At 42.3% G+C, this 12,689-nt stretch overlaps 1 protein-coding gene across 2 annotated transcripts; it reads left to right on the top strand.

Moving 5' to 3' along the window:
* Positions 1–546: 546 nt before the first annotated feature.
* Positions 547–12,509, top strand: LOC106611056 (dihydrolipoyllysine-residue succinyltransferase component of 2-oxoglutarate dehydrogenase complex, mitochondrial). Of its 2 annotated transcripts, none has more exons than XM_014210901.3 (15): positions 547–701; positions 1,841–1,874; positions 3,642–3,681; positions 3,797–3,858; positions 3,969–4,043; positions 4,154–4,209; positions 4,364–4,472; positions 4,669–4,836; positions 5,025–5,110; positions 5,332–5,429; positions 8,311–8,441; positions 9,237–9,310; positions 9,929–10,012; positions 10,088–10,255; positions 11,862–12,509. In XM_014210901.3, exons 1-15 carry the CDS (start codon positions 639–641, stop codon positions 11,994–11,996), a joined length of 1,383 nt encoding a protein of 460 aa, XP_014066376.1. In that variant the 5' UTR covers positions 547–638; the 3' UTR covers positions 11,997–12,509. The 2 variants fall into 2 exon arrangements, with proteins under 2 accessions (XP_014066376.1, XP_014066377.1); XM_014210902.3 differs by having other exon boundaries at positions 644–886.
* Positions 12,510–12,689: the final 180 nt, after the last annotated feature.

The following is a 12,689-nucleotide window of genomic DNA, read 5'->3' as shown; positions in this document are numbered from 1 at the left end:
AAGAGCAAAATATTATTTACAATTACGGCCTACACCATCATTCAAAACAAATCCTCAATAGAACAAATTAGTTGAGCTCATATTAGTTGTTTAATAGATATTATTTTGTCATTTTCAACAAATCTATGTATTGGCATAATAGGGCAATATTTCAGAGTGGTGAGTTTGTGGACAATTTGCAAGAAAACTGATTATGGAATGAGAAGAAAATGTATGCTACAATTTGTGTTGAACTGATAGTTTGTTTACCGGTAGGCACTCACTTTATTGAATGTGGACTAGATATCACATTATCAGTGATTTAATGGCCCTACCATTTTTTAAAGCTATATTACACATTAATAAACTGACATAAAATACAAATGAATATTCTTATTATGTAATTATCCAATCCTATTTAGGGACAGATGAGGAAAAATCAAACATGCATTATGCAAATATATTGTAAGTAATTTTCACTCTCTGGGCCACTAGCTTTTCCACAGTGAATCCTTTTTGGGACAGCCCTTTGATCAATCCCCTCTTCAGTTGGGGCTCTTGGTTCCTCCCACACTGCTTCCGCCTTTAGCAGCTTTTGGCTTACTACAGGAGAGGAGATTCCCTCCCGCCGACAACAGGTTGCTGTCACTACAGATACCATGTTATCCTACTCCCGGTGTCTCACCCGGAATTTCGGTCGTTCTCTCTCTGTCATTCGTCAGGTAGGCATTAGATAAATGGAAAACTTTCACGCGGAGCCTCATCATGCTGCGGCCAACGTTGAGGTCTAGGTTAGCGAGAGGTGTAGAAGCGCCGCCCGTTGAGCAGTAGGCCGCGGTAGGCCTTCACATTGCAAGCCAAGGACAGCATGACACCCGATTCCCCGGCAAGACATTGGTTCAACCCGGTATTGAATTCTAAAGCAGTATCTCCCATATCATTTCATTATAGCTAACATTATATTTGGTTTCACGAAGTTGGCTAGTTAGTCAACCAGTGGTTTATTTCGCTATCAAGCTACGATATGTTGAGGTCATTTGAGAGTTTTGGCTAGTACACAGCTATTTTTGTGATGATAGACTGTTGTATTTTGCCTAGTTAGCTAGCTATATTTTGAACAAGCTATGTTCTTTTTTTATTCAGATTTGACATCATATTGACTGTCCAATCTTTGCATAACTGGATTAAACAAACCAGTCGAACTCTCAAATACACAGATAAGACAGCTCTCTATCAATCTATTTTCACTTGGTTATATATTTAGTCATAGTAGCTAGTTATCCCCTAGCAGTCTGTTTGTATAATAGTGTATGCCTACATTGTTTCCATGTGTTGAAGTCACCGATTGGTACAACACGCATACATTAATGGCGCTTTCAAGACAACTGTGAACTCGGTAAAAAAAAAGAAAGAAAACGAGGTCAAATCATGACCTCGGGGATTTTCAGGTCTCAGGTCTGAGTTCTAGAAAGATGCCCAAGTTTCCGACATGGAATTCCGAGTTGGATGACCAATCAAAACAATTTTTCCGAGTTTTTCTCCTAGTTCCCAGTTGACTTGAACGCTCGGAAGTCGGAGAGTTCCGAGTTCCCCAGTTTTTTTCAACGTGGCAGTAGCCCTCCCCGACCACCAGTACTGACCTTTGACTGGTGAGGTACAGTATGTCAAAGTCTGTCTGTCAGACTGTTTATGTGAACATTGTAAACATGGTCCTTGGTAACAAACACCTGTTGTTGATTTTATGCATTTTCACTCCCTCGTTTTAGAAGGGGGGATATAACATATGCATATGATATATATTTTGAGTTGTTTAATGACCACTTTATATTGATAGCAAACAGGTTACTGTTCTCTTTGACAGGGAATCAATGTGTCTGCACGGCGGGCTGTGCCAGGTGAGTGTTTTGAAACTGCATGTTAATTACAGTACCCAACTCTTTATACTGAACAAAAATATAAATGCAACATGTAAAGTGTTGGTCCCATGAGCTGAAATAAAATATACCAGAAATGTTCCATATGCACAGAAAGCTTATTTCTTTAGAATTTTGTGCACAAATTTGTTTACATCCCTGTCAGTTAGCATTTCTCCTTTTCCAAGATGCACCATCCACCTTACAGGTGTGGCATATCAAGAAGCTGAATAAACAGCATGATCGTTACACAGGTGCACCTTGTGCTGGAGAATAAAAGGCCACTCTAAAATGTGTAGTTTTGTCATACAACACAATGCCACAGATGTCTCATATTTTGAGGGAGAGCACAATAGGCATGCTGACAATAGGAATGTCCAGCAGAGCTTTTGTCAGATCATGTAATGTTCTTTTTTTTTTGTTACTATACGTCGTTTTAGCGAATTTGGCAGTACGTCCAATCGGCCTCACAACAGCAGACCACATGTAACCACGCCAGCCCAGGACCTCCACATCCGGCTTTTTCACCTGCGGGATCATCTGAGACCAGCCACCCGGACAGCTGATGAAAATGTGGGTTTGCACAATAAAACAACTGTCAGAAACCGTCACAGGGAAGCTCATCTGCATGCTCGTCATCCTCACCAGGGTCTTGACCAGACTGCAGTTCGGTGTTGTAAATACTCACCTTCGATGGCCGCTGGCACGCTGGAGAAGTGTGCTCTTCACTGATGAATCCCAGTTTCAACTGTACAGGGCAGACGTATGACATCGTGTGGACGAGTGGTTTGCTGATTTCAAAGTTGTGCCATGGTGGCGGTGGGGTTAAGGTATGGGCAGGCATAAGCTACGGACAATGAACACAATTGCATTTTATCGATGTCAGTTTGGATGCACAGAAATACATGACGAGGTTCAGAGGCCTATTATCGTGCCATTCATCTGCCGTCATCACCTTACCTGCACAGATCCATGTCACAAAGATCTGTACAAAACTTCTTGGAAGCTGAAAATTTCCCAGTTCTTCCATGGCCTGCATACTCACCAAACATGTCACCCGTTGAGCATGTTTGGGATGCTCTGGATCGACATGTACAACAGCGTTTTCCAGTTTCCGCCAATATCCAGCAACTTTGCACAGCCATTGAAGAAGATTGGGACAACATTCCACAGGCCACAATCAACAGCTTGATCAACTCTATGTAATGCAGATGTGTCACAGTGTGTGAGGCAAATGGTGGTCACACCAGATACTGACTGGTTTTCTGATCCACGCCCCTACCTTTTTTAAGGTATCTTTGACCAACTGATGCATATCTGTATCACCAGTCATGTGAAATCCATAGCCAAATGAATTTGACTGATTTCCTTATTTAAATTAATTTGTATTTTTAAATGTAACCTTTAATTTAACTAGGCAAGTCCAGTTAAGAACAACATGCTCAATTCTTATTTACAATGATGGTCTACACCGGCCAAACCTGAACGATGCTGGGCCAATTGTGCGCCGCCCTACGGGACTCCCAATCAGGGCCGGTTGTGATACAGCCTGGATTCGAACCAGGGTGTCTAGTGACGCCTCTTGCACTGAGATGCAGTGCCTTAGACTGCCGCACCACTCGGGAGTCCTATATGAACTGTAGCTCAGTAAAACATTTGAAATTGTTGCATGTTGCCTTTTTATATTTTTGTTCAGTGACATTTGAGATTCTGCACTAGAACTGAGTACTGTTGTCATCTGTCCTGCAGGATCGTCAGCTAGCTGTAGTGTCACTGTCAACAACCCTACGTAAGTATTATAGCTACACCATTGACCTGTCTTCTCATTGGAACATTGCTTTAGCTGTGTTTTAGCCTTGTATTATGCAGTTCTACTTTCTCTATTGACTGTTTTTTATTTGTAGGAAATGTGAAGCCAGGTCCAGTGTCTTCCAAATCAGATACTTCAAGACATCTGTAGCTTGCAGTATGTATTAGCCTGGACTCCCATCCGTTTATTCGACCTTTGTGATCTAAGCAGTAATGTGATTCTGTGTAACACTACAAGAGTTGTATTAACCTTTCTCTGTCTTTTAGGGAATGAAGTCATCACAGTAAAGACACCTGCATTTGCAGAGTCTGTCACAGAGGGGGATGTGAGGTGGGAGAAAGGTACAGCAACTTACATGTTTGTCTCTGTGTTTCTTGCGCTCATTCAGATGTTGGTTGCAGCCAGGTAGATATTTCTGTTTGCCCCGCTTAATGCAACTCTCTCTTTACAGCGGTTGGTGATTCTGTCAAAGAGGATGAGGTGGTTTGCGAAATTGAGACGGACAAGGTATTTAATGGTCGCTGAATCACCTTTTGAACTGCCATTTTCACAACAGCTTTATCTAGTAAACTAACAGTTGACTGTAGATGGTTAGAATAACAGACCCGCGGAAAGTTTGATGTATCATGCATGGTCCTTGATGTTTTGTCTCGCTCCACAGACATCTGTGCAGGTGCCGTCTCCTGCTGCTGGGGTGATTGAGGAGCTGCTGGTCCCTGATGGGGAGAAGGTCGAGGGAGGACAGGCTCTCTTCAAACTCCGGAAAGGAGGTCAGTACCACTGAGTTTACCATGTCTATGGTAGGACCACATAAGAAAATCTTCTAAATTCAAGACGCATGGGAGATGTTGTGTTTACCGAGCTATTAGATTATACTTGCACATTATACTTACTTACAAAGTAAACACATTGCTATTGTCTAGTATTCATTTTGCCTAATGTATTCTTATACCTTTCTCTCCTCAGCTGTTGCTGCCCAAGCTGCAGAGGCCCCAGCAGCAGCAGTAGCAGCTCCTCCACCCCCCCATGCTGCTGCCACAACTTCCTCTCCTGCTCCCTCTGCAGTGGGCCCCATCCCTACCACTATGCCCCCAGTGCCACCCATCCCAGGAGCTGCGATCTCTGCCACACCAGGTTAGTCTGTCAGCCACTCAATGAACTCAATGTCAAGTGAGAAGTATTTAGCCAGTCCAGTGTGCACTGTTGATTATGGAAATAGGATAAATGACTTGGCCCTTGCCTGTTGACAGTGACACTTGGTAATGGCTAAGAAGAGGTGGCGTGGCACTAACAACTCCTGTACACCTGTCTGTCCGGTACAGTTTCAGCCATCAAACCCACTGCTGCTCCTGCTGCCCCAGCCGCTGTCACAGATGGAGAGGGTAAACCAGTCAGGACAGAGCACAGGGTGAGGCATCATAATCAGGAATACTGCAGTAAAGGAACCACATTATTCTTAATATTCACAATGGCTCAGACCATAGTGTTGGTAGAGTATACAAAAACGCTGTCTGATAGAATGCATAGCTGTTGTGATATTTTCTCTTAAGGTCAAATATTTCTGTGAAAATTCTTAAAATAGTGTTTTTTTTTGGGTTGTTGTTTTGTTTCTCCTATTTTCTGTCTCAGGTGAAGATGAACCGTATGCGTCTGAGAATCTCCCAGAGACTGAAGGAAGCCCAGAACACCTGCGCTATGTTGACAACATTTAATGAGGTCGACATGAGGTAGGCAATAACAGAATAGTTGTCCTACATTATCAAGCCCTATCTCTAGTAACATTATTAGATAGGAAATGGGTCTTAACCTCTATGGGCTAGGTGGGACGCTAGCGTGCCACCCGTGGTGCACTCCATCAACAGCAGGTGCATTTCAAGAGCGGCAAATTTGAATCCAAATAAATGTCAAAATTCAAATTTTTCAAACATACAACTATTTTACACCCTTTGAAAGATAAACATCTCCTTAATCTAACCACGTTTTACGATTTCAAAAAGGTTTTACGGCGAAAGCATAAATTTAGAGTATGTTAGGACAGTACATTTATAAGAGTTGTGTGTAATGTTTTGTCAAGTCAAAGACAGGGTCACCAAAACCATAAAACCAGCTAAAATGATGCACTAACCTTTTACAATCTCCATCAGATGACACTCCTAGGACATTATGTTAGACAATGCATGCATTTTTAGTTCTATCAAGTTCATATTTATATCCAAAAACAGCGTTTTACTATGGCATTGATGTTGAGGAAATCGTTTCCCTCCAATAACCGGCAGTCAAGTCAGCGTCACAAATTAAATAATTAAAATTAGAAAACATTGGTAAAATATTATATTGTCATTTAAAGAATTATAGATTTACATCTCTTGAACGCAATCAACTTGCCAGATTTAAAAATAACCTTACTGGGAAATCACACTTTGCAATAATCTGAGCACTGCGCCCAGAAAAATACGCGTTGCGATACAGACTAGACGTCATGTTGGGGAGATCTAAAATCGAAAATACTATGTAAATAATCCATTACCTTTGATTCTCTTCATCAGATGTCACTTCCAGGTATCACAGGTCCATAACGAATGTAGTTTTGTTCAAAAAAGCTCATCATTTATGTCCAAAAATCTCCGTCTTGTTAGCACATGATCTAAGCCAGCCGGACTTCTCGTCATGAACGAGGGGAAAAAATATATTTACGTTCGTTCAAACATGTCAAACGTTGTATAGCATAAATCATTAGGGCCTTTTTTAACCAGAACATGAATAATATTCAAGGTGGACGAATGCATACTCTTTTATAACGTATTGGAACGAGGGTACCCAACATGAACTCGCGCGCCAGGTGTCTAATGGGACATCATCGTTCCATGGCTCTTGTTCGGTCAGATCTCCCTCCAGAAGACTCAAAACACTTTGTAAAGGCTGGTGACATCTAGTGGAAGCAATAGGAAGTGCCAAAATATTCCTCAGCCCCTGTGTTTTTCAATGGGATAGGTTTAAAGGTAATACAACACATCAGGTATCCACTTCCTGTCTGAAAATGTCTCAGGGTTTTGCCTGCCAAATGAGTTCTGTTATACTCACAGACACCATTCAAACAGTTTTAGAAACTTTAGAGTGTTTTCTATCCATATATAATAAGTATATGCATATTCTAGTTACTGGGTAGGATTAGTAACCAGATTAAATCGGGTACATTTTTTTTATCCAGACGTGCAAATGCTGCCCCCTAGCCCTAACAGGTTAAGTTAAGGGAGCTGATTACTCATCCAGAACATATTAAACATTACCACTACACTTTCAGTACAACAGATTCACTCATATAAATGTATACATTTATATTAGGGATTATGTGTCCTGTCTAAAATGAAGGTGTCTAGATAAAGTAAGGTCAGAAGTAAAGAAATGCTATTCAAGCTGAGGCCATACAGACGATGGTTATAGATTGGAATCTGCTCAATAGGAAATGCTTTTTGAAGCCAGATCTCCTCTTAAACGATGGAATGTAAATATTTGGTCCTAATATTGGTGAAAACAAAGATAAGATTTCTTAAAACAGGGGCTTTATTAATTTACAAGGAAATGACCCCTGTGCTAAAGATTACACTTTGAAGATTTATTTTCCGTGCAAATGTGGGGTGTCAGCTTTCAGCTATTCAGGGGTTTCTCTGCATCCTGATTGAATTGGCATTGATGGTCTGGAGGAAAACCTCCAGGCCTGGGCTCATCTATAGCCGAAGGAGCAGTCAGACCAGGAGACCAGAGCGTTTCCTGGGGCCCACAGAGACCTGCGCTCTGAGTGGACGAGACCAGAGCGTCTACTGTGGCCCACAGAGACCTGCGCTCTGAGTGGACGAGACCAGAGCGTCTACTGGGGCCCACAGAGACCTGCGCTCTGAGTGGACGAGCTGCTTCAACTGATATGGGTTTTTATGACAGGCCAATAAGATTTAGAGGGTTTTTGAAAGTGAAGATTTTTATCGCTTCTTCCCTCCTTTCTCAGTGTCTTGGGAGAGGCTAATGCCGTTAGCGAAGAAACGTTAGTGTTTAAACCAGGTTAGAGACAGGAAAACAAACAAATAAAAAGAGATACAAGAGGCCTTTTTCATCATACAGAGGAAATTCAAAAGGCACTCGCACATCTGAGCAATCTTTTTGCAGGTCCTCATTGTGGTTTTATGGACGTGTTTAATGCGTCTTATTTATACACTTTTGTAGTGTTTGTGAAATGCATATTGTTATGTTTGGTAGCACTTATTTCTTTTTCCTTTGCCTCCAACCCCTTTCCATGCGTGGAACGGATGTGGGTGGGGCTAGGTCTACATAGAGGTGCTGATTGAAAAAAATTCACAAAAGCTCTGACGATACGTAAGCTTATTAAATATCAGTGATAATATCAAGAGCAGTGTGCGGTTTCCTTTTTCCTTCATCATACAGAGAAGTGAGCGATGGTGAAACATTAACCCAGTGTCAATAGCACTCAATCACCATGACCTGGAGAAGCTGAACTTTTACTGAAAAAATTAGTATCGTTTTTTTTTTAAGTTTGGTTGAAAAGATTGAGTGTAATGCATGTTTGCGATCAATATGAGAGCCTAATTCTCTCCACAGCAACATCAGTGAGATGAGAAAGGCCTACAAAGACGCTTTCCTGAAGAAACACAACATCAAGCTGGGCTTCATGTCTGCCTTTGTGAAGGCTTCAGCATACGCTCTGATGGAACAGCCTGCCGTCAACGGAGGTGGGCTCTTTCCCAGAAGCTGCTTTACTTGTCATATCAGTCTGAATAAGGCAACACACATTTTGTATCCACTGGTATCAGGCGTATGTGGTTAAGTTGGTTAAGAACAAGAACGAGATTTACATAGACAACCGTACTTAGTGTGTACTCCACTAATGCCTCTCTGGCCAATTTTTAAACTAGCCACAGTCAAGAAGTGGTTCATCTTCACTCATAAAATTGTCTGTGGGCCCCCTCCCCACAGACACAAAAACGCTGTATGCTTCAAGGAAGTGAATCATAGAAGCCAAAGCAGACTGTTCTCTCAAATGGCCACCCGGCAAGTGATACCGGAGAGCCAGGTCTAGGTCCAATAGCCTCCTTAACAGCTTCGACCCCCAAGCCATAAGACTGCTGAACAGTTAATCAAATGCCCCCCCCCCCCTTTGTTTTTACACTGCTCCTACTCACTGTTTTATTATCTATGCATAGTCACTTTACCTCTACCCACATGTACAAATTACCTCGACTAACCTGTAGCCCCGCACATTGACTCGGTACCGGTATCCCCTGTATATAGCCTCATTGTTGTTTTATTGTGTTACTTTTTATTTTTAAAAATGACTTTAGTTTATTTCGTAAATATTTTCTTAACTCTATTTCTTGAACCTCATTGTTGGTCAAGGGCTTGTAAATAAGCATTTCACCTGTTGTATTCGACGCATGTGACAAATAAAATTAGATTTGATTTAAAGTTTATTAGTTAATACAGTATTTAAAATGTTCAAATCCCTTTCATACCGTTTCTCTTTTTAGTCATTGAAGACACCACCAAAGAGATTGTGTACAGGGACTACGTGGACATCAGTGTGGCTGTTGCAACACCAAAGGTAATGCCGATGGTTGGCTACTCACATTGAACACTTTTACAACAGGGCTAATATACAGTACCAGTCAAAAGTTTGGACACCACCTACTCATTCAAGGGTTTTTCTTTATTTTGACTATTTTCTACATTGTTGAATTATAGTGAAGACATCAAAACTATGAAATAACACATTTGGAATCATGTAGTAACCATAAAACTGTTAAACAAATCAAAATATGGAATGCTGCATCAGATGACCTGACCTCCACAATCCCCCGACCTCAACCCAGCCAACAAGTGCTCAGCATATGTGGGACCTCCTTCAATACTGTTGAAAAAGCATTTCTCATGAAGGTGGTTGAGAGAATGCTAAGAATGTGCAAAGCTGTCATCAAGGCTAAAGGTGGCTACATTGAAGAATCTCAAATATAAAATATATTTTAATTTGTTTAACACCTGTTTTTGTTTACTACATGATTCCATATGTGTTATTTCATAGTGTTGATGTCTTCACTATTATTCTACAATGTAGAAAATTGTAAAAATTAAGAAAAACCCTTGAATGAGTAGGTGTGTCCAAATTTGACTGGTACTGTACATGAACCAAAACTCTGAATATCTAATGTGTCCTGTCTCCCAGGGCTTGGTGGTGCCTGTTATCCGTGGAGTGGAGAGAATGAACTTCGCTGACATTGAGAAGACCATCAACGAGCTGGGGGAGAAGGTAGGATAACATGGATTTCGCTGTACTTTATGTTTGGACTTTGTGCATTCTCTAAGTTGATGATGTTGATTGCAGGCCCGTAAGAATGAGCTGGCTGTGGAGGACATGGATGGAGGAACCTTCACCATCAGCAACGGTGGCGTGTTTGGATCCATGTTTGGCACGCCCATCATCAACCCTCCGCAGTCTGCCATCCTGGGAATGCACGGTATCTTCGAGAGACCAGTGGCCATCGGGGGCAAGGTTGGCTCTGTTCTGTAGACTTTGATTTTACTCCATATATTGTAGATTCATATCTCAGGAGAACCCCTTATCATAAACTCAGCAAAAAAAGAAACGTCCCTTTTTCAGGACCCTGTCTTTCAAAGATGATAATTCATAAAAATCCAAATAATTTCACAGATCTTCATTGTAAAGGGTTTAAACACTGTTTCCCATGCTTTTTCAATGAACCATAAACAATTAATGAACATGCACCTGTGGAACGGTCGTTAAGACACTAACAGCTTACAGACGGTAGGCAATTAAGGTCACAGGTATGAAAACTTAAGGACACTACAGAGGCCTTTCTACTGACTCTGAAAAACACCAAAAGAAAGATGCCCAGGGTCCCTTCTCATCTGCGTGAACGAGCCTTAGGCATGCTGCAAGGAGGCATGAGGACTGCAGATGTGGCCAGGGAAATAAATTGCAATGTCCGTACTGTGAGACGCCTAAGACAGCGCTACAGGATGGACAGCTGATCGTCCTCGCAGTGGCAGACCACGTGTAACAACACCTGCACAGAATCGGAACATCCGAACATCACACCTGCGGGATAGGTACAGGATAGCAACAACAACGGCCCGAGTTACACCAGGAACACACAATCCCTCCATCAGTGCTCAGACTGTCCGCAATAGGCTGAGAGAGGCTGGACTGAGGGCTTGTAGGTCTGTTGTAAGGCAGGTCCTCACCAGACATCACCGGCAACAACGTCGCCTATGGGCACAAATCACCGTCGCTGGACCAGACAGGACTGGCAAAAAGTGCTATTCACTGATAAGTCGCTGTTTTGTCTCACCAGGGGTGATGGTCTGATTCACGTTTATTGTCGAAGGAATAAGCGTTACACCGAGGCCTGTACTCTGCAGCGGGATCGATTTGGAGGTGGAGGGTCCGTCATTGGACTGAGCTTGTTGTCATTGCAGGCAATCTCAACGCTGTGCATTACAGGGAAGACATTCTCCTCTCTCATGTGGTACCCTTCCTGCAGGCTCATCCTGACATGACCCTCCAGCATGACAATGCCACCAGCTATACTGCTCGTTCTGTGTGTGATTTCCTGCAAGACAGGGATGTCAGTGTTCTGTCATAGCCAGGGAAGAGCCCGGATCTCAATCCCAGTGAGCACGTCTGAGACCTGTTGGATCGGAGGGTGAGGCCTAGGGCCATTCCGCCCCCCCAGAAATGTGCGGGAACTTGCAGGTGCCTTGGTGGAACAGTGGGGTAACATCTCACAGCAAGAACTGGCAAATCTGGTGCAGTCCATGAGGAGATGCACTGCAGTATTTAATGCAGCTGGTGGCCACACCAGATACTGACTGTAAGTTTTGATTTTGACCCCCCCCCCCCCCCCCCCCTTTGTTCAGGGACACATTATTCCATTTCTGTTAGTCACATGTCTGTGGAACTTGTTCAGTTTGTCTCAGTTGTTGAATCTTTTGTTCATACAAATATTTACACGTTAAGTTTGCTGAAAATAAATGCAGTTGACCGTGAGAGGACGTTTCTTTTTTTGCTGAGTTTATGTGGAATAGAGACAGGAAGCAGTATTTGTCTCTCTGAAGCTCCTCTTCCTCTGCTGCAGGTGGAGAGCCGCCCCATGATGTACGTGGCTCTGACGTACGACCATCGCCTCATCGACGGCAGAGAGGCGGTCACCTTCCTGCGTAAGATCAAGACTGTGGTAGAAGATCCCAGAGTGCTGCTACTGGACATGTGAGCCAGCCTCCCCAGAATGGCTAAACAAACCAACCTACTGCCCTTCACACGCAGCAGCTATACCTGCCTGATTAACCTAAACTGCAGACGTTTTGTGTTGGTTAACTAGGCAAAGGGATACTTGAATAGACCAAAAGGTGCATTGGACTTATTGCATGGGCTGAAATGTTGAAATAATTGATGCTAAATGTTGTGTGTCTGGGGCAGGGAGAGGGTGTTGTACATCTCAAAGCACCATTTGCTATTTTCTAACTACAATAAATATTTGTCAAATAATTGGAATATAAATGGCAAAAAGTTGCATTAAGTATTTTCACTGGCCTTTTCTGAGATAACAATTGTAACCTATCACAAGATGGACTGTGAAAACACTATATCCTAAGATGTACAGGTTATTGATGCTTTGTTACACTGATGAACTGACTGGGTCCTGACATCTCATTCACGCACACTCTTAAAATCTGTTTATGCTGTGTAAAAAAACAACTATTTAAAGACAGTTTTTAAACCTTAATCTTAACTATGCTTTTTGTTTTCTGTTTACACAGACACTTCCCTTTTTTACAGAATGCTCTCAATGACTGATGATAAGAACAATTCAGAAACCAAGTGGCTGGTGTGTAGTGTAAAATAGATATTGCCAGGCTTTAAAAGAAATGGAGACATTTAAGAGACTGAGAAGACGCCACATCAC

This window comes from Salmo salar, chromosome 09 (genome assembly GCF_965601325.2).
Source record: "Salmo salar chromosome 09, fSalSal1, whole genome shotgun sequence".
NCBI classification, from domain to species: domain Eukaryota; kingdom Metazoa; phylum Chordata; class Actinopteri; order Salmoniformes; family Salmonidae; genus Salmo; species Salmo salar.
Note: the sequence above shows the minus strand (reverse complement) of the source record. Positions and strands in the feature narration are given on the sequence as shown.